The sequence below is a fragment of the Carlito syrichta genome, unplaced genomic scaffold (genome assembly GCF_000164805.1).
Source record: "Carlito syrichta isolate Samal-C Ts95f unplaced genomic scaffold, Tarsius_syrichta-2.0.1 Scaffold309093, whole genome shotgun sequence".
NCBI lineage: Eukaryota > Metazoa > Chordata > Mammalia > Primates > Tarsiidae > Carlito > Carlito syrichta.
In genome coordinates this window covers 632,154-655,471 of record NW_007253189.1, presented here as the reverse complement: position 1 = coordinate 655,471, position 23,318 = coordinate 632,154, and the positions used below count along the sequence as shown (strand labels likewise).

The 23,318-nt window shown below is 38.9% G+C and overlaps 1 protein-coding gene across 2 annotated transcripts in view; it reads right to left on the bottom strand.

The window, feature by feature from the left end:
• Positions 1 to 23,318, bottom strand: part of DLG2 (discs large MAGUK scaffold protein 2) — a 217,385-nt gene that overhangs the window by 68,658 nt on the left and 125,409 nt on the right. For both annotated transcript variants that reach the window (XM_021716924.1, XM_021716925.1), the window contains exons 3-4: positions 10,756 to 10,932; positions 131 to 206 (exon numbers count right to left, since the gene is read on the bottom strand). In XM_021716924.1, coding sequence (XP_021572599.1) covers positions 131 to 206; positions 10,756 to 10,932 — 253 coding nt within the window. The remainder of the gene's footprint in view (positions 1 to 130; positions 207 to 10,755; positions 10,933 to 23,318) is intronic.

Genomic DNA, 23,318 nt, shown 5'->3' with positions numbered 1-23,318 from the left:
GAAATACATTACAGCTGTGCTTTACTATCTGGTAGCTATATAATTTGTTTGCTACTGAAACCTAAATGTTAATTATAGTTAAATCCGTGGCAACTGAGAGAACTTCATATTTCCATCACTTTGTACCTACCCCTTTTGAATCAATCACTCCAGGTTTGGCATTAAACTTCACTGTCTTCAATCGAGCACGCTCCTTTCTTTCCACCCTAAAGCAAATGAGAAATAAAGAGTCTATCATATGCCAAGGCATTTACGACTCAATTCCTTATTAAGTGATGAACATCTTTTCCTCCTATCCTTATAGCTCACACAAAATGTGTTCTGAATTATTTCTCTTCCTTTGTTCTATATTTAAAAATATTGGTATAAAGTCTGTAAGCCCCTAACAGGATGCTTGAAATTTCTGTGTTACATGTATTGGGAGTCACAGTATTTGGAAAGATCACAGTGGGAGAAAAAACAGTATAATTAAGTGCTTAAATCAATAAATCACAATCTATTTCATGACACCACAGCCCATAAGGATGAACACCTAAACTGCAGACTAAATAAGCTTTCCCTTCCCTCTCTTCTTGCTTCTCTCGACCTCTTTTCTTCTTTTTCTTTCCCTTCCCCCTAAGAACACTAGTATATTTAGCATCACTTATTAACCAAACATGTTACATATAATATTGGATTTTTCCTTTTCCCCAATGCCTTTCTCCTGTCATTTCTGCAGATTTACAAGTTTTCCTGTCACTTCACTCACTTATTAAACACTTACTGAGTGCCTAACATGTACTAAGCAAGGAGCTGGGGGAAAAAGAAAATAAATCTAAAAGCCTGACTGCAGTGAGTTCACAGTAATGTGCTCTTGGCAAGAACAGAGACATCAACAGAGGCTGATAACACTGATAAGACGTGGAAGCACCTATCTGACTGGGAGGATAAGATGGAAGGGTAGAAAGCATTTGGGTGAGGTTCTTAGAGGAGGTGTCAATCTATCTGAGGTCTGAAAGATGAGAAAGAGCTTGTCAGTAGGAAAATTTCAGGAGGAATTCCTACTGGAGGAACAGCATGTGCCTTGACCCAGGAAATGAGCAAGCTGGAAGATTGCAGGAAGATTCTAGTATGGTATACGTACATGATGGGAAGTCAAGACTGGCAAGGTGATAAGTCACATATAAAGGGTATCCATCAACACTACGGGCTTGACTTTCTTCCTTGGGCAATCCCCATGAGTTATTAGAGAACATAAGGCAGGAAAGTGATGGAAGTAGATTACCATTTTGAATAAATGACCCTGGTGAAGGTAGAATTTGGACTGGAGAAGGGAAGGGACAGGAGGAGGCTGTCGCCATAACCCAGGCAAAAAATGATGAGAAATAAAAACAGGGTGGAGGAGAGGGAAGGGGTTGAGAAATAGTAGGAAAATAAAATTGGTAAGACTTGTGCCTTTTTGAAGACTGAGGCTGAAAAAGGAAAAGAAGACTCTAAAATTTTTCTGAGCACCTAGTTAGATAAGATCATTTCTTTGGTTAAGCCATAATAGCATTTATTTGTATCTCTGTGGTGACATTATCTCTTGATTTCCTTGTGTTTATTCTTATGTTGTATGTACAAGGTTGTATATTCCTTGAGGATAAAGCCCACATACTTCTCTATAGTGTGGCATAGCAAGTCCTAAATAAATAATTATTGCACTAGAATAATATTCATTGTGTTGTTTTAAAACAAATTTTTGTTTAAATATGGCTACCTTTAATTTCAAAAATGGGGAAAGAATAAAGAGAAAGAAAAAAATCTGAAGCTCCAGAAACTTAATGGCTTAAGAAGTCTAAGCTATTCATAGATCAATAATTAACAGCATACTCCTTTCTAACTGAGAGCTCTTTTGTGTTCTCAGCTGAAATACAGTGAAGATCAGTGTTTCTATAGTTACAGAAGGGAGTTTCAGAATATATTTATTTTAGTGTGTGAGTAGAATATCTGAGTGAAAACAGCTGAACAAAATTTTTCAAATCTAACTTTAGATATAAATGCAATGTGTTGTACCAAGAGTTTCTACTTGCACCCAACATACAACTGTTGGAAGGAACGCAAAAAAGACTTCAGACAAGATAAGCTGCTGAGTGGGAAAATGCTCATTGTGAAAATGCCTGCCCTGAGTTTCATCACTTTTTCTCAATTTTAATCCAAGTAGAAGTGATAATTCATGTTCACCTCTTTGGATTCTTCTAATACTGTCGCTAGAATGCTAACTTTATTCTGGCTAATTTGCTGATGCCAAAATGACTACAGCATACATGGTTATTTAATCAGAGTAAGCAAATAAATTCTGCATAGAAGATTAAAACAAGACCCCTACCTATCACCATTCAATTCACAAAAATCCACTCCAAATGGATTAAAGACCTAAACATAAAACCTCAAACTATAAAACCTTAGAAGACGCAGGAGACACCCTTATGGAAATTGGAACTGGCAACCAATTCCCAATCAAAACCCCAAGTGCTCATGACATAAGAGATAAAATAGACAAGTGGGACCTCATCAAACCACAAAGCTTCTGCAAAACCAAAGAAACCACAAAGAGAGCAGGGAGACCATCCACAGAATGGGAAAAAATATTTGCCTACTGTATATCTGACAAAGGCCTAACATCTAGGATCTACAAGGGACTCAAACATGCCAAAAAGAAAAATAACAAGCAGCCCTATTAAAAGTGGGCAAAAGATATGAAAAGACACTTCTCAAAAGAAGACATTCGGGTAGCCAACAGATAAATGAAAAAATGCTCAGCCTCATTAGTCATCAAAGAAATGCAAATTAAAACAACACTGAGATACCACCTAGCTCCAGTCAGGATGGCCATCATCAATAACTCAAAAAACAATAGAAGCTGGAGAGGATGCAGCGAAAAGGAAACATTTCTACACTGTTGGTGGGAGTGTAAACTAGTACAACCTCTGTGGAAAACAGTGTGGTGATTTCTAAAAGATCTAAAAATTGACCTCCCATATGACCCAGCAAGTCCCCTTTCTGGGAATATACCTGGAGAAACTAAAATCATTCTACAAAAAAGATACCTGCGCATGCATGTTTATTGCAGCACTATTCACAATAGCAAGATCATGGAACCAACTGTGCTGCCTATCGAAAGTAGACTGGATTAAAAAAATATGGGACATATATATATGATGGATTATTACGTAGTCATAAAGAAGGGCAAAATTATGAATGTCGCAGCAACTTGAATGGATTTAGAGTCTTAATACTCAGTGTTCTATCACAGAAACAAAGACCTGAGTATCACATATTCTCACTCATAAGAGAACCCTGAACAATTATGATAATACTATAAGGGACTGGCAGTAGTGGGAAATTGCCAGGGGTGGGGTGGGGGAGGAGGCATACTTCATAAGGGTACTTGATCTCAAACCAGGTGGTGTGGGAACCAAAGTGAGGTCCACACTTTACCTGTACAATGACCATCTGTATACCTAATCCTGAATTGTAACTTACATCTTTAAAAATAAAAATAAAAATAAATTCTGCATAAACCCACGGAACTCGCACGGGTTCCCAACATACATAACATCAAGATAAACTCAGTATCCAACTCTAAGAACTGTTTGAACAAAGAATTCTAATTCCTCCCCTCCCCTAGTTTCTATGTTTACTCTTTTCAGTTTTCTTAAGAAAGGTCTCATTAGGCCAATTTAGTGGTTTATCACTAAATCTGAAAAATGGTTACATAGAAGACATTGTCAGACATACACAGACAAAGGCAAACACACACATACGTAATATTTGCTATTGTTTATTATTAATCTTCAAATAGGTAATAGGAAAAAAAAAGGAGCCTGTAATGTGACATAGTTTTGGTTTACTTGTGAAGGAAATTGGAAAGTTTTACTTCTTAACTGGATTGAAAGTTTTATTAATAACAATAATGATAATATAAATGGGAACTATAGTTTTAACATGATTATTAACAATGTTCCTTCATATTTACATCATCTCATTTGGTCCTCACAATAACCATGTGACTTAGGTTTTATCAATCCTATTTTATGGCTAGGGAAGCTGAGACTTGAAGTTTGTTGGATGAGAAAGTGGTAGAAGCAGAGTCTGTACACACATCCTCTAACAGTTAACTCCAGTATCTGCCCAAAGCCACTCTGTGTAGAAAACAGCATTCAGGGGCCTCCTTACCCAATGGGTTTGTCTTCTCTAATGGGAGTTCTCAACAAACATGAGACTTTGGATGGGTCATCCATGGTTTTAAGGCCCTCACACTATCCTTAGAAGTCTGGGCTGACTGCTTACCAGTGAAAACCACCCCACTCCCTTGCATCTCCATCTGCCAAATATCCTACATCCAATAAATCATAATCAGATTCAAACATAGAATCACTAAAGGTAATACCATACCATAGTAGGTTGACTTAAATTTAGCCTAAATTTGCTTTTAACACTGAAATCAGCCTAGCTACATGCCTATTTGCAACATTACGTGACACATACCAGATTGCTCTCTCTCTCCTTGGCATACCAGTAACTACAGCTGTGCCATTACAGAGGCCTGCACTGCTGCCTTTTGGGGCTCTCTGCAAAGCCCTCTGCTTGGAAGCAGTGGCTGAGGCTTATATTTTCTTCCTCACCTGCCTCAGCCCCTACCTTTCTCCTAGCTCTTCTGAAAAGTATGTGGATAGTTTACTGCTGAAATGAGAGTTAAGGCCAGAAAATAGGGCCCTAAATAATGTGTTATTTTCTCTGGCAACAAGCACTCAAAATCTAAAAAAAATAAAATAAAATAAAAAATAACCATCATTGAAAGGCACACTAAGTACTTGCAGCTGTGCTAAGCATTTTCCCTATATTATCCAAAATCCAGGATTGAACATGCAGTCAAGTACATAGTAGGTGCTCAACAAACCTTTGTTGATTGAATGAGTGAACTCTCAAGAAAGCTACTAGTTCTTGACCTAGATGTAAAAACTAGGCCCAAAGAGTTTAAGTGATTTGCCGAACAACCAGAGTCTCCTACAGAAAGTTATTCATCATTTCACAACTTTTTCTCTTGGTAAGAGTCTAGGCAAAAGTTTAGCATCTCTTTCTCTAATTGTTTTACAGAGTAAGACTTCTTTGGCAGAAGTAGATATTCAGTTCCAAAGGCCTTTACCCAAAGAAATGGTGGACCACCTTAGGTAAATCCAGACCAAATCACAATAAGAACAACTGTCTTACTTTCCCTCTCACACTTAGACTTAAACAATTAATTAGATTTTTTGAGCAGAAATAATCCTCCCTACCCAAGTCTTATCACTGACCAAGATACTGAACACATAAATGGGATGGCAAAATGCGATCAATTCTGACACCTCATCTCTCCAGAGAGCACCAAATGGTCATGCTTTAATGAGCCCAACTGTCTCCCTCTCCCTCTCACCCAACTTCCATCTGGTATTTTTAGATTCCAGGCAAACATATAATAATAGGTCAGGCTCAAAGCACTGGACAGTGGGAACATCACTAGTCACTGGGAGTTCTTTTGCCTGTGCTCCACAGGCCCTGTTGGAGGGAGAATTGGAATGCTATCTACGTAAGTGGCCTGAGCCCTGCTGTGAGGGCTAGGTGAATTAACTCTCATGTAAGGCCAGCCATAAACTGCTCTCTGAGAGCCCAGGAGATCAGTCACTGTGGAGCAGCGAATAGAGACTCAGATTAAGAGGCCATGGAATTAATTCCAGCTTGGTCACTCACACGCTATGTAATCTCAGAAAACGAATTCTATGCTAAGAACCCAGGTTTTGAAATTCTCCAAGCCAGGCTCGGTGACTCAGCCTGTAATCCCGCGCCTTTGGGAGGCTGAAGTGAGTGGATTGCCTGAGCCCGTGGGTTCGAGACCCACCTGGGTAGCGAGACCTCATCTCTACAATAAATCAAAAAATCAGCTGGGTGTGGTAGCGCGCGCCTGTAATTCCGGCTACTCGGAAGGCTGCGGCGGAAGGATAGCTGGCGCCCAGCAAGTAGAGGCTGCGGTGGCCGGGAGCGGCCACTGCACTCCAGTCTGGGCGACTGAGTGAGACTCTAACTCAAAAAAAAAAGAAAAAAAAAAGAAAGAAATTCTACAAGCCCCGGTTTGAATTCTGCCTCTGCCACTTACTAGATCTGTGACTTAGGGTGATCACTTAGGATCTCAAGTTTCATGCTAGTAAAATTAGAATACTAACAGACTTTTAAAAGTTATGGTAAGTGCTAAGTAAGATAATAGAAGAAACGTGTTTAGCACAATGCTTGATATATAGTAAGAACTCAGTACACAGCTGTCTGCTGCTAAGATGATTGTGATAATGCTGTTCATGATGGCACTTGTTATCATTGGTCCCAATTTCCTTGTCAGTAAAAGGGAGGTAATTCAGGTGCCCTAATTCAGGTGCTCACTGCCAAAGTCAGACCCTTCCTGCCAGGTGGGACTAAAGCACGGATTTCTCCACTATTCTTCCCTCTGAGGGAACCCTGAAATGTGGGCCACCAGAAGTATGAGCTATAGGGCTGAGTGGTCACCTCGTGGTCACTCACAGAGGCATCAGAAAGGCATGTGTCTGAATTGGCTTAAGTCCCCTGCTGCCAGTGTAATTTTAGTAGGCTATTTAAATTCTCTGATTCTATCCTTCCTTACCTGGCAAGTGTTGCTAATGTGGTGCTCCTAGTATAGTGAAAGGTCATCTGGTCTTGCAACAGAGAAAATGGGGTACAGCCAGTGGGCTGGCTGTGCATCCTTGGGTAAGTTACTTGACTTCTCATATCCTCATTTTCTGTATGAAGTTTTTGAGAAGAGTAAATTGAAGCCACATATTTGAAATCACCTGTTGCGATGCATGTCAGTGCTATCATCAGTTGAACTTTCTCCTCTGTCTGCTACCCGTTCACTTCCCTCTGGTGCTTTTACAGTATAGCCCTCACCCTAATCATAGTATAGCTGTAACATAGTTACATGCTGATCCACAAATGCAGGGCTCTAGGCAGCGACCCCACAACAACGTCTGACACATAGCAACTGCGCAGGCCATACTTGCTGAATTGAATTTTGCCGGTTCTAATTGATGTACTTTTTGGGAGGCAAGATTACATATGAGTTAAGAGCAATTCTGTAGCCTGGAGTCAAATCTCAGTCATGCCACTTAGTAGGTGGGTAATTTCAGGCAAATTAATTAATCTCTCTGGGCCTCAACCTGCTTAATTGTAAAATGGGGATAATAATATCATCTCATTCACAAGGTTGTAGTAAGGTTTAAATAAATAATTGTAAAGGGCTTAAAACAGTGTCTAGCATGCTTTGAGAGTGTTTTGCTAAAAAAAAAATTCACCGTCTTTTAAAAAAAGGAGGGGGCAGGTGATAATATTCATACTGTTCATCTTATGGTTTCATTGGGATAATTACATAGAATAATTAGTAGGAAGACATTTTTTTAAAGGGTAAGGTCACACACGGATGTTATTCATTATGAGATTTAAAAATTTTGCAGATCAGCTCTACCCTACTAGATAAACTATACTCAGGGAAATGAGCTAGGAAGAAACCAGGGATTAAAAAAAATAAAGTCAATCTAATAAACTGATTTAATTTTAAATTGCATTAAAACAAATACATGAGGATTCTGTGAGATTGGATTATGTGATTTTTTATTTACTTTTTAAAATTATCCCACTTTTCTACAATGAAATGTGTTACTTCTATAAATAACAATAAAAGTAGCTTTTTGAAAATAATTATTTTATTTTATTTGAGACAGAGTCTTGCTCTGTCACCCAGGCTGGAGTGCAGTGATGCGATCATGTCTCACTGCAGCCTTAACTCTAGGTTCAAGCGATCCTCTACCCTCAGCTCCTGAGTAGTGGGGACTATAGGTGTGTGCCACCACACCTGGCTAATTTTTGTATTTTTGTAAAAACGGTGTCTCACGTTGTCCAGGCTGGCCTTGAACACCTGACCTCGAGCGATCTTCCCACCTCAGCCTTCCAAAATACTGGGATTAGAGGTGTAAGCCACTGTGCCCAGCCAAAATAATTAAAATCCTAAAAAATCCTTTAAAAAAAAAAGAGGGCGGGCAGAAATTCATTTACAGCTATAAATTATATTTAGGTTTGGGAGGTGGGGCAACTGTATCCTTCATAAAATAGAACATAAATAAATATTAATATTATAATCCTTAACAAATTTCCTTTCCAGGCCAGCTATAAAATGGTTGTTAAGATAATTTTCATTCAAAATAGAAGAGAAATACCTAATTCAAGAATGACCACCAGCAGGTGGAAAATTATTTCAGAAGGAAGAGCATTGAGAATGCTCCTTAGAAGGAAAATAATGAGCAACTGAACAAATGAATGATTATTGACAAGACTGGTTAAAAAATCACAGAACCTCATGGTTGGAAGGGCCTGAAAAATCATATATTCAGTTCTCCCATCCAAAGTCTGAATCCCTTTTATGTCTTTCCAGGTAGTCCATGCAATGTCCAGGCTGCTCCAACCAGTAAAAGGATTTCCTTAAAATGAGCTGAACTCTATTTCCACATAGCTTTCCTTTCTCTTCTCCGTTTCCATCCTTAGGGCCTTTTCCGACCAGATGGCTCTTTATTCTAGAGAACAGTCCCTCAGACAGTTCAGACTAATTAAAGCAAAGCAACCCAAAATGCATGTTGTCTTGACTTTTTAAAATGTGAAGTAAATGAAAATGGAGAAATGCAGAATATAAATAATCTAGTGCCGAGTCAATGCTTTAAACATATAACCTTACAGAAAACACTGCAAGCCATGGTGCAGGCAGAATGCCCTCACCAAGCAATGCCAGCAATTATCCAGGTGTCCAGAGGTTTAAAGAGACCCAGAGAACTGCTGGCTGGTGAGAAATCTGTAGGCACAGGCATGGGGGATGGGAGACTCTCTGGAGTTTGTCACTTCACTGGGACTCCTCCCAACTGCAAGTAAAAACGCAGCTAAGGACAAGTGGGTCTGCACAGGCAGAGAAAGATGGAGACCAGTCTTCTCTGGGGCACAAATGTACCACAGAATTATTCTGGGGTTTAACTTACATCTTTCCGCCACGGTTTGTACTAGCTCAATAGTAGTATCCCTTGGAGCATAGCAGCACTTTAATAGTTGACTTTACTGAATTTTTTTCCAAAGGCATTATGGGTGTTTGGATATGAGGGTGAAAGCTTTGGCGAAACTTGCAGCTTGAGAAAAGTTGGTGATTGCTTGAAATAAGCATCATTCCTAGTTGATTTTGTGCCAGATCTATTTTCTAGGATATAGCCAATTTCTCTTGCTTGGACATCTTGGTTTCTACATTTGAATTGTTGTCCTCTCCAAATCTCACACTGAAATGTGATCTCTGACAGAGGTGGGTCCTAGTGGGAGATGATTGGGCTATGAGGGCGGATCCCTCCAGAATGGACTGGTGCTGTTTGCTTTATTAGTTCACATGAGAGCTGATTGTTTAAAAGAACCTGGCACCAGCCAGGCTGGGTGGCTCAGCCTGTAATCCCAGTGCTTTGGGAGGCTGAGGTGAGTGGATTGCCTCAGCCCAAGGATTCGAGACCCGCCTGGGCAACTTGGCAAGACCTCATCTCTACAATTAAAAAAAAAATTTAGCAGGGCATGGTAGCGCACACCTGTAGCTCCAGCTACTTGGAAGGCTGAGGCGGAAGGATCGCCAGAGTCCAGCAGGTTGAGGCTGCAGTGTCTGGGAGCGGCCACTGCACGCCAGTCTGAGTAACAGAGTGAGATGCCAACTCAAAAAAAAAAAAAAAAAAAGAACCTGGCACCACCTCCTCTCTTGCTCCTGTTCTCACCATATGAAACATCTGATCCCCTTTCCCTTCAGCCATGATTGTGAGCTTCCTGAGGCCTCACCAGGAGCAGATGTTGGTGCCATGCAGGACCATGAGCTAAAATAAATAAACTACCCAGCCTCAGGTATTTATTGATTGCAATGCAAAACAGACTGTAACAATTTCAAAAGGATATTCATGGGGAATAAATTCCTCTCTTGTGATCAGAAGCTGTTGGGACAGAAGGGGATGGCTATTCTGTTTTTCAAAATCAGAGCTGAATAAATGCTTGGAAGAGAAGAAGCATGACACTCAACATAAGAAACACTTATACAGAACTAAATACCTGAATGGCTATAGGGAATTGTGGGACAGGGAACAAGAGTAACAAAAACAGTAGAAAAAAACAGTCGTAAATCCAGTCTTTAGCCCTCAGCAGATGTGTGACAGCTCATATCATGAACATCTGAATTTGAGATTCATGTTTTCAGGTTTTTCCATCACTACCTGGAGATATTACATAGTCAGGACCTTAGCCTAGTAAATAGTCTACTTTATTTGGCTCTCCCTGCCTTTCTATAAAATTCATTGGTATATGTTGACACTCTGGAATAAACCTACTAAGTTTGTAAGCAGCATACAAGCTAATAGCCACAACTTGCAGATGTTGAGTTTTAGGAACACAACAAAAAGCATATCCTCTTTCTTCCTTTATGCCTCGTCACAGTCACCAATTTTGGTAAAACCCTAATATGAGAAGAATGAGAATTTTTAATTTGTGTCACCTGTCACCACTGACAGTTTTCTTGAAGATTAATATCCCACTTAAATAAATTAGATTTTGTGAATAGTTTCACCCACCTTCTTCTTCCCTCATCTCCACTCTCTGGATAGCTGAAGAGCAAGTATTCTGATATACAAAAGGCATTCTTACCTCCGTTTGCTGGGGATGACCCCCATCTCTTCACTGTCTCCCTCCAGCGTGACTCTCCTGGCCTGCCACCACTCATCGTCAGAGGCATTGATGACATGGAGAATATCGCCATATTTAAAACTAAGTCCTTGACTTGGCAGCCCGCTGTCCTTGCTCTTGTCATAGTCAAACATGGCTCTGGAGGAAATGACAAGAGAAAGCATGATCAGGAATCTCTGCCACCACAGATTTAGGATTCATGGTTTCAAATGTTCACTCTGGCTCTGAAAACCCATCCTCATTGATACTAATTCCCAGGATGACTCCCTGGATCATAGTTCACATCCCTACTGCTTTGGCTACAACTTAAGGCTAGTCTTTGCTTCTCCTTGGTGGTCACAGGGGCAGCCTGCAGATCCCTAAAACTGGGGTCTGCCTCTTTTCTTGGAGACCATCAGATTTATAATGTGACAATAGGATATGAGAAAGGCAGTTTACTACCTGAGTTTCCCCCCCCCACTACAATCAAATTTTAAAAATTACTTTAAAAAAGGAAAATAATGAAGAGAAACATGATTATTGTTCTAAATGAAGTATTTGGTGTTATAATCAAATCCTGTCCAATGTCTCAGCCTGTAGAACTCTTCCTTTTATAATGGGAAAAAATGGTAATACCTTAAATATTCACCAATAGGTGACTGATTCTTCTACTCAGTGGGATATTGGACCATCACTGAAATTGGATTGTTGACGAGGTTAATGTAATAACCTGAATAAATACTTAAAATGCAATACATGAAAAAAATCTATGTTTATGTGTGTGTGTGTGTGTGTGTGTGTGTGTGTGTAGACAGAAAAATCATATGAAAAATATCACAAATTATTTTGCTTCCATATAATGCCAAGCCTACCTCATCATTGCATTTATCACTCTGAATTATAATTCTTGCTTTCTGTCTTACATTACCCCTACTAAAGAGCATTTGCTGAGCATTTGTTAAGGCTAATGTGTATGATGCGGACATAAGGCAGAATCAAAATTATGAACAGGACCTTGGATAACAAGCTGTCATCTTAAGGGAGGTGACCATTGGTCACAAGTCCTATATTGTCCACCTACTTCTGTATCTTTCACTCTTGAAAGTCACCACCACACACATATAGCATATGATTTCTCTGGAGAAGCAGACTTTACCACTTCTCTGTTTATTCTCCTTTGATTTCATTCTAAGAATTTCCTTGGAGTATAACCCACTATATGCAAAACTAGCAAGATCTGGGGAACAGATTTTTCCCAAAAAAAATCTATGTGTTTTTTTTTTTTTAAAGATGTGTTCACACTGAGGGCCAAGTGTGTTTTTTTTCTATTTCTTTTTTTTTCCCCCATCAAAGAAATATCACATCTGCTGCCATGGCAACCAGAAAGAGCTGAAGACAGCATCTAGAGCTCTTAAACACAGCAGGAAAAGTTGAATTACTTGCAACACTGTCCCTTCTTCTATTAAATTTGTCTCCAAGAAGTGGAATTTAAAGATATTTTCTTGGTCCTAGCACTCAGAATTAATCATTTTTCCTCACCCACCCTTACTAAAGGCTCGAACAAAGCCCCAGTCAGGAGCAAGGGGCTGGAAGAAAGGCAGAGATCCATTTCCGATACTTCTCTGGCTGTGGGATGTGACATACGTTAATTAACATTCCTGAGCCACAGGAATTTTTGGTGCAAAATTAGTCTAATAACTAAATTCACATGGAGCTGCTGTAAGTGTTAATGAAATAATATACACACAGTACTTTGCCCATGGTAGGTGCAGTGTAGCAGAGTGTAGTATCGTGCATAAGAATATACTACTGAATATGAATAGACACTCCTCAAAAGAAGATATGCGGGCAGCCAACAGACATGAAAAAGTGCTCAACCTCACTAATCATCAGAGAAATACAAATCAAAACCACATCAAGATACCACCTAACTCCACTAAGAATGGCCATCATTAATAAAACAAACAACAACAGATGCTGGCAAGGAAGCGGAGAAAAGGAAATGCTTCTACACTGCTGATGGGAATGCAATCTAATACAACCTCTTTGGAAAACAGTGTGGCGATTTATAAAAGAACTAGATATTGATCTTCCATATGACCTAGCAATCCCCCTACTGGGAATATATCTGGAGGAACTCAAATCATTCTACAAAAAAGATACCTGCACATGCATGTTTATTGCAGCACTATTCACAATAGCAAAAACATGGAACTAACCATGCTGCCCATCAAAACTGGACTGGATAAAGAAATGTGGTACATATACACAATGGAATATTATGCAGCCATAAAGAAGGACAAACATATGGACTTCACAGCAATGTGGATGGATTTAGAGTCTATAATACTTAGTGATCTATCACAGAAACAAAGAACAGAAAACCACATGTTTTCACTCATAAGCAGACCCTGAACATTTACCATAATACTGTAAGAAAGGGATTGGCAGTAGTAGGATACTGCCAGAGTGTGTGTGGAGAGGGGACACAACATCAGTAAGGGTACCTGATTTCAAACCACCCAAAGGTATTTCTTATCCCAAAAATCTTTGAACTGCTGGCTTGGCTTTAGACTCCTCCTGGATGTAAAGTGTGGGGAGCTGAGGTAGAGAAGCTATTAGGAAGGCTGGTAAGTGGTAGCCAAGAGGGCAGACTCTAGGGTCAGAGTGCCTGGGTTTACAACTTCTTAAGTGTGTGATCTTGAGAAAGTTTCTTAACTTCTCTGGGTCTCAAATTTTCTTAACTGTAACGTTGGTACACAAATAATATCACCTATCTCAAAGAGTCATGATGAGAATTAAATGATATAATATATGTAGAGTGCCAGGCAAGTGTTGCAATACTCTACATATATTATACCATTGCAACACTTGCCTTACCATTACACAGTGGAGGTGGAGGTGACCAAAGCTGCATAATGTCAGTCACTTGTTCATCCATCCATGCCAAATGGATTGTCAGGGAGGTGATGGAACAGCAATGCCAGAACTGCTAAAGTGAGAATGATCAGGCTTGTTCTGGGTCCCTATTTATTAAAGTATTTTAATAAGCAAAAACCTGCTTTGCTCATGATGCCTTTCAGCAGTGCACAGTTGGAGACACTGTGCTTCTCAAAGCTTTATCCATTCCAGAAACAAAGTTTGTGAAACATGAACTAAGATTGCTATCAAAGTTGGAAAAGTCATAGACCCAGTGATAGGAAAACTTTGTGCAGGATCTACCTACCTGGAGAGTACAGTCCATTCAGAAATCACTCACTTAACCAAAAATCTGGAAGCACTCAATATCTCTTCAACACAGTGAAGGCGGACTTGGAAGGAGGAATCAAAGGGAATGATTTACATGTTTGCTTTATGGAAAAAATTCTTTTTCTAAGTTTCAACACAAATTGTCCAAGTTTTCTTGTGGTATTTATGAAATAGCTAAAAGTAAATGAAGTAAAAGGTTTGTATGATGGTAATACAAATGTATTTTCATAAAGGTGTATGATCGTGTTTCACTATTTTCTTTTGAGTGAACACACTTTCACATTACACTAGGCATGCCAGCAATCTGCTGCATGTAAGCTCACTGTTTTAGAAGTAATATTAGTTTTCTTTTTTTCATTCAAAGGAATTTTGAATTTATCTGATGACCTTTATTTTGGGGAAAGAAAGCCTTTTGATATAAACAGAAAAGGTCACATTACATGAATATTTTTGATACTATATATTCAAAGTGAGTTTTTAAATTTTTTTCTCTGATTTCACCAGTTTCGGAGGGAAATAGACAACATGTTTATGGTCAGACTTTTTCAGATTAAGCTGTATTAATAAAAATGTAGAAAATAAAAAATTTAAAAAGTATTACTATCACAATTGTTATTCTGAAAAATGTATTAGACTTTGAATCAGGGGATCTGTGTCCCAATTGTGCCACTTAGTAGCTGTTTTCTGGATTGTATATAAAAACATCTAAAACATCTCTCTATCCTCAGGACCTAGTACAGTGCTGGACCTGAAGAAAATCCTTAACACAGGTCTGTGCAAACATTTCAGGTGGCTTTGAAAAGCCCTTCTGCTCTCAAGTCTCAGCATCCTCATTTGAGGGAGGGTAGAGACTGTTCCTGGAGGTCCCTACTAGGTCAGACATTCATTCTACTATACTGCATTCTATTCCCAAGAGTCCTTGAGGGGACGGTTTCCACTTCTGCCTTTAGCAATAGATGTCCTTGTGGAGTAGCGCAGCAATGTGCCCTTTCCACAAGCTCTTTTTATCTCGGAAAACCTGCCCCTCTAGGATCACAACAATTCAGACTTGTCAGGTCCCTAAAGCCAGGCAGCTGACACATTGAGCAGCTTCTGGCTCCTCTGGATATTAATGGATCCTCACGTCTGGGGAAAATGCTACAGTGCCCCATCACCTAATTTAACAAGCGATAAGCTGTTTTTAATTTGCTTTATGTGCTAATTCATCACAGCAACTTTTATAAAATGCCATTAAGATTCACACTTTCCACCCAGGGTGCTTTTAGCAAGTCCATTAGACAAGTGGAATTTGACGCGAATAATGAAACGGTTCTTCGATCTTTCCTGCCCCTCCTGAATTTCAATGTGTAGTGGCCCTTTGCCAACTGGGAAGTCTGGTGAGAGAAGGGTGAAGCAGTTGCTCCTCCTCATGGTTGTGAACATGGTGGGGAAATGCCTGGTACCCCACTAAAATCATGCTTTTTAGGTGTCTCTTGCAATAAGCATTTTATATTCACTGTCTCACTCAGTTTACTGGGTAGGCAATATAGCATTCAGGTTATATGCCAGGCATCCAAGACAGAAGAGTTTAGGCATATGTCCCAATTCTGCCTATATTCCTGGCTATATTCCTAGCATTTTACTTAACCTCTTAGGTGACTACTCTACCATAGCTGACTATTCCCGTACTTAGAAAGTGCAGATAATCATGGCATTAACTCAGAAAGTTGTTGTGAAGATATGACAATGGGACGATGCATGTAAAATGCCCAACACAGGATGAATTCCAATTTGTTATTATTTCTGAAAATTCTGCCATGTATGTATTTTTGGTCTTAAATAAAATGAGACTTAAAGAGCTGAAATTAAAAAAAAAAAGCTAATAAGTAACAGAACCAGGATTAAAATAAAGATATGTGTCTGACTCAAAAACTCATAATCCTGGCCTTATAATTCTCCTTGGAATTCCTGATAAAGAGTGTTGTACCTAGATTCAAAACTTAGGTTTTGAGATTTGATGATAACACTTAAGTGAAACCATGGATTAGACTGCAAGAAGGATCCATGAGTAGTTTATGGAGTGCACATTCAGTTCTCACAACCATCCTGCAATGCATATATTAGCCTTATATTACAGATGAGGAGATACAGACTTGGATAATTTAAGTAATGTGCCCAATGTCATACCATCTATCAAGCAGGGAGATAGGACTCAACTCAAATCCTGTCTGCTTCCAAGACTTGTAATTTCCTGCTATACTAACTTGTGTGCTCTTTTGCAAGTAAACCTTTCCCAACCCCAAACACACTCTCCACTTGAGCTTAGACTGCAGTAATATTTAATAATCATGGACCTTAAAATTATTCATGTTTTCCATATTGGTCATATAATTTAATTTTAGCTGTATCACTTCAAAGCCAAGATAGCAGAGAATTATGAGGGTGGAGAGAACTCCAGGGATAGCATTACTAAGAACAGAAAAACAATATTTGACATGTCTCATGGTTATCAAAGATACTGTAGGAGAAATAATGATGCCAACCGACTTCCCAAAGGTGTCCATACCTTAAACCTCTGAGTCAGGGAATAAGTTACCTTTTATGACAAAAAGGACTTGAAGATGTGATTAAGGGTAAGGATCTTGAGTGGGGAGATTACTGGGGTGGAAAGAATCTAATCACATGAATCCTGAAAAGTGGAAGAAGAAGGTGGAAGAGTAGGTCAGAGAGATGTGACTTGACCCAACATTGCTGTCTTTGAAGTTAGAGGAAGGGTGCCACAAGCCAAAGATCAACTGGGAATTGTTTTTAGGTTGCAGCCTGCAAGAAAACAAGCTCTTTAGTTATACAACCACAAGGAACTGATTCTGCCAACAACCTGAATGAGCATAAAATGGATTCTTCCCTAGAACCTTCAGAAGGAGTACAGCCTGCTGACACCAGATTTTATTCTAGTGAGATCCATACCAGACCTATGGAACTATAAGATAATAAATTTTGTTATTTCAAGTCATTCATTTTGTGGTAATTTATTATGGTAGCAATAGAAAACTAATATTGATTTTGGTACCATAAGTGGGATGCTATGTAGCAAACACCTAAAAATGTAGAAATAGCTTTTGAACTGGGCAGTGGGAAGGGACTAGAAGAATGTTGAGTAATATGAGAGAGAAAGTCTAGATTGCCTTGAACAAAATATTTTCAGAAATACACACTTTAAGGATGTTTTCAGGGAAGCTTTAAAGACTTCTTACAGAAATATGGACTCAGAGAATGCTGAGGGTGAGAACTCAGAATGAAATGAAGAACATGCTATTAGAAATTGTAGGAAAGGGATCCTTGTTGTATAGTGGTAGAAAGCTTAGTGAAATTATATCCTGCAGTTATGTGAAAAGAAGAATCTCTGGGGACCAGACGGTAGGTAGACAGTGGTAGGAAGAATAATGGCTTTCCAAAGATGTTTGTATTTTAATCTCTAGTATTTAGACTTTCCAGAATTTATGTAGCAACAATAACTTGCAGATGCGATAAAAGTCAAGAGTCTTGAGACAGGGAGGTTATCCTAGATTATCTGGAAATGTCTAATCTAATCACATGAGTCCTTAAAAGTGGAAGAAAAAGGCAGTATAAAGATGCAATATAAAAGAACTTGAGTGCCACTGCTGGATTTGAAAAACGGAGGAAGGAAATTTGTTACAGCAGTAATGTAAAGCTAATGCAGAGGATAAGAACAACATGATTTAATAGAGGGCAGGTAGAAGACAAAGGCCACTTGTTTGATGATCCTCTCAAAGAGTTTTTGGGATAAAAACAATGACTGAGAAACAACAATAACAAGCTACTTAGTGCCTGTTATTGACCAGGCAAATTACGTTTACATAATTTCATCTTATTGAATCTCTGTAAATAGTTTGAGGTATAGGTATGGCTATTTATGCTTTGCAGATAAAGAACTTAAGGTTTTAATTTCTTATACTTCATCTAATTCTCACAAAATTCTTATGAAATAAATATAATTTTCCCTATTTATAGATAAGGAAGCTGAGGTACAGAAGAAGCAGCCGTTTCCTTCTCTAAATTTGCAAAGCACTCTGCTCTTGCACCTCCTTTGGGAAGCCCACAACTTCCATTGTTGAATGGGATTATGTCTGGCTGCCTTTACTGGATCAGAAGGTACTGAAGGTTGGAAGCTCCCAGATCAAACCTCAGCACAGTTTTTACAGATGCATTTATAAATGAGCAAGTGAATCAACAAATTACTCCCTTCTGTGCTGTGAATTTGTTTGAGTTGGAGAGGTCTTTGTTTCCATGACAACTTTAAGACTCCCAAGAAGCAGAGTGCTTCAACTCAATTTCCATATTCTCTTGAAGTTAAGGCCTCTGCTTGATGAGAAGAGCCCTGGTCCTCACCTTCTATGCAGCAAGAGGGAGAATAAAAGCAGCAGAAGATAAAGTCTGCTCTCCGCTCCATCCCACTGTGTCTGATTTGGACTGGTATGAGCCATTTTTATATTGTCAAGGTCATCGGCTATGAAATAATGTAGAAAGAATAGATGCTGGAGTAAAGAGACACACATTCAATCAGTCCATCTCTTTCTTGCTGAGTGTCACTGAGAAAATCAGTGGATTAATTTGAACTTCAGTTTTATCTATAATGTGGGGTTAATCTTTCCTACATCTTACATATTTGCAGAGATTCAGTGAGATGATAACAGTAAAAGGCAAAAGATTTATATGATCTGAAGAGAAACCAGTGTATCAAAGCATTGTACCCAGTAAATGGCAACCAATAGTTTCTTTACTTCACCTCTTCCGTACTGTAGAGATGAGTAAAGTGTTATCCCTCAAGTACTGAAATGAAGATGAAATATTGATGGTATCTTTTAAATGTGACATTAAAAATACATTTGTAATAAACATTTTCTCAGTAGACGGGCACAGGAAAGAATGCTAGGCTGGGAGGAGAGAGGTCTAAACTTGAGTTGCTCTTATTTTAAAAATCAGAATTTTCTATTTGTTTTATCTTCTTAGAAGCATCAGTTCACCCACTCATTCATTTAATGAAGGAATATTTCCAAAACAGAGAAGGCACTCTGGAAGTAGAAAGATTCTTGGATGGAATTAAGAGTTTTGACTTCAACTTGATCCCCACTGTGTGATATTGATTAAGTTATTTAACCTCTATGGAATTCAGTTTCTGCATAATTAATAGACAAAACAAAACAAAACAAAACAAAAACCGTCTAGGATGTATTCAACTGTGATCCAAAAGATACCTCTCAAAATGCCAAAATGCAGGCCTTACTCCCATTTTGTAGAAGAGGTTTATTACGTACCATGGATTGTATCACATGGGTTATGCTAGTTAATCAACCTTATAAGGCAAATTTGTACTCTCTAAAGATACTCTTCTTATCACAGCAGATTGTTTCTCTTTGTGTTAGGAAACAGTTGAGCAAATGTCAATTTTTATTGTACCCTAGGAATCAGGCAGTCATTGCCATGATTGAAGATGGAACTAATTGGACACCAGCCAGAGGTCCTTACAGCCTGGGCTTCCCTGCAGATGTGGCATTTTGATTCTAATCAGGGAAGAAGCATCACTTCCAGGGGCAACAACTAACTCTCCCTTTCTTCTGAGTCTCCAATGCTCCCGGTTCCCTGAGGGACATGGTGTGAGCAGATTTCACATGTCCAGAGGCCTGTGTGTTGATCATTTCAGACAACTCATCATCAGAGTCTCCAGGGATGGGGCCCTCTCTCAGGTTGTCCTCGCAGTCTGTCAGGTTGATTTACACTCCGGCACTGAGTGACAAGTCTTCCATCTGAGGGAAACAGAGGCAAATCTGAATCTACCCAGAGACAGAGCTCACTGGACCATGGTGAATAGCATTTTGGGTTTCAGGGTTGGGTAAGACTGTGAAGTTTAATCACCTTAATATCACTGTCCTGTCCCCCAAATGCCATTAGCTGGCTACTTAGATAATGAAACATGGGAAAGAGGAACATGGCTGGGATGAGCAGCCAGGTTTTATGACAGTTTCGAGAGCTCTTATGTTCTGGCCCTGTGTTTTAGGCAACAGAGATATATATATTAATGGAGATATTTCAGAGAGGTTGACACAGCCGTGATTGCAGCTTTTTATTTCTGATCTGAGTTAAAAATGTAGATCAAACTTTGATATTCACCTTTCATGGACTTACTGCTGCTAATTAGTAGGCTTACAGTAGAGAAAAAGAATAAATATCCTGACAAGGAATTTCATTACTGCTTATACACAATTATCATTCAAACATTTAAGTTTATATATACATGACTCATGTAAAGAGTCATGTAAAGTTTATATATACATGACTCATGTAAAGATCATGAGATGGGGCACCAGATAGACCTGGATTCAAATACTGCCTCTGCTATATTAAGCAGCTATGTGATTTTCTTTCTTTTTAATTGTTTTATTTCATTTTAAGGATGTGGAGTACAAGTCAGAATTGGGTACATAAGTGGTTTACATACAGATGAAGTTAGCTGTGTGAATTTCAGCAAATTACCTCATATTTCTATACCTGGGTTTCTATATTTGCAAAGAGAGGGGCAAAAATCCCTGTCCAACCGAGTCCTTATGAGAATTACACATGTAAGTTTTTTAGAATCCAGTAGGTGCTCAATATTTGTTAATCAAGCCTAGAATCTAAATTTTTTCCTTGCAAATTTCATCCCTTGGTTCTAGTGCTGCTCACTGATGCACAAACAAATTAATTAAGACTATCTCTGCTTTCCAGTAGCACTTTCTTTTATGTGTTTACTGACTGACAAATGATATCAGCCAGCATGGTACCTGGCTCACAGGAAGAGCTGGATGAAGTTCATTTTACTCATGAGTATATAAAAAATGGGAGAAAAACATTCGAGAACATTTGATATGTTGGTCCCAAATCCTTAGCGTCATCATAGTGGTGGCTTACAGGATAAGTAATACAATTCACACACCACACTGTATCACACTGTTGAGCAACTATGTGTCTATGATTTTTCAGAAAACTGAATGGGAACTACCAGCTGAATTATAGCAGAAGACCTTCAAAACCTCACATATGCCCAAAAAGTTTCCTTTCTGTTGTCATCTGTTGAATGAGGGACAGATGGTTCTTTACTCACCAGGTGAAAACACTGAGTTCAGAATGTAGTCAAATTCCCAAATATGGAAATGAGACAATCACTTAAATATTAAGTGTGCTATTATTTACAGAGTACCTGCTATGTGCCAAGTACTGTATCGTTTGCTGGAACACAGCAACGACTTGCTTTCTGCTCTCATGGAGCTTGATGTTTGGTTGAGAATATAGATAAGAAGGAACATTCATTTGTTCACTCACTTATTCATTTTTCATTCAGCAAATATTTACTGACCATTTGTGCCAATGATAAGAAGTGTGGGATCTATCAGTGAATAAAAACAGATACAAATTCTTGCCTTCGTGTAGTTTACTTTCTGGTGAGAGGAACAGGGCCCTAAACAATACACATAATAAATAAATAGTATGGTAGGTTAGGAGTTGATAATTGCAATAATAAAGTTTAAGACAGATTAGGGTAAGGGGGATAAAGATTGTGTGATGGAGTGGGACTGTGGTGGTACTGAAAGCTGCTTTTTAAAACTAGGCGGTCAAGTAGGACTTACAGAGAAAGTTGAGGCAAGGCTTGAAAGAAGTGAGGGAGTTCGTTATGCAGGCATCTGAAGAAAGAGTGTTCTAGGAGGGAACAGGCAGTGCAATGGCTCTAAATATAGTCACAGTTGAGTCCAATAGGTGCTGGGCTGGGAATTAGTGTGGGGTGCTGCAAGACTGCAGAGCAGGAACTCTCATAAGGTGCTCATAACAACAGAGTTGATAAGCGAAGAGACAATTTGCCCAGATGTACTAGCTCAGAGGTGGTAGCTCACTGCCACTCAACCTACTGAGCAGCCTTGTCCTTCAGGCATTCTTCCAGTGGAAGGTCCTGGGTGCTAATAGTCATCTCACATTCCTGAAGGCTTGGCTTCCTTCCTTTAGCCTCTCCTCCTTCCTAACTCTTTGGAAGCCTGCACACAAGCTGGGCCACACTGAACACATTCACATTTTCTCTCAGACACACAACTCACACAGTGGAGATAAAATATTTTGGCCAAGAATTTCTAACATTGTTAAGAAAGTAGAAGCATTGACTGACCAAAAAAAAAAGGTAAATCATTCTGTTAATTTCAATTCATTCTTTGAAACTCATGACTTCTCTGAAATCCTTTCTGAGTCTATCCAGAAAGGGCCATTTCTTCCCTTGTCTATGTCATTTATTACCTTGTAAATTGTCTTATGCTTGTGTTTAGCAGACCACATTTCAGTTAGCTTGTTTGCAGGTGTGCCTTTCCCTCTAGACTTCTTGGCTTCTGAGGGTTAGATAGAGTCTTACTTATCTTTGTGTCCCTTGCACACCTGAGGGGGTACTCATACAATGAGGTTACATTGAATTGAATGGAACCACATTCAGAACCCAAGCTATCTGAACTTCAGAAAAGTACTTCATCTGGTTGGAGTTCTTACAGTTTCCTTATCTGCAGAATACTGTATTTCATGAATTTCAACATGCACTTTTTTTCATTTTCAAGTCTAAAATCAGAATGCTTCTCAACCATCAATGTCATCTCATAATTTAATTGCCGACATTCTTCCTTTCTTGGTTACACATAGGGTATATCTTATAATCAATGACAACCTAGATTCAATAAAACATGGTAGGAGCTATCTCACAAGTTGTTGTGAGGATTAATGAATTATAGATGTTTACTGCTGCTGTTGCTGTGTTTTTATATACTGTGGGACACTTAGAGTCATCTCCTCATTCTCTCTTGTGCACATTTTTTGCAAACCCTTATAGTACTCTTTCTTCAGTGACTGTTCCAAAAGTGCTGATAGGTCAAATACCGTGCGGCAGTCTGATTTATGCTCAGTACACATTCTGTTCATAAGCTCTACTTAATTGAATGAAATGTCTGTAGGAATTGTCCCCAGCTTTTGCCAATAGTTCAGAAATTTAGGGGAAAAAAAATAAAGATATCCACAATATTAGTGTTTACACTTTCTATATTTATAGTTGATGTGAATATTATTAGTATTTTATTTCAACAGCACAATCTTTCAAGTTTAGTACTTAAATTTCAAGCTGGGACATTTTTCCTTGCACCTAGTCTGTCGTCCACACATTCATTTATTTATTGAACATCTACAACATGCTTGGCAACAAGATAATGGAAAGTATCAGCCAGACCTGGCAGCACTTCCTA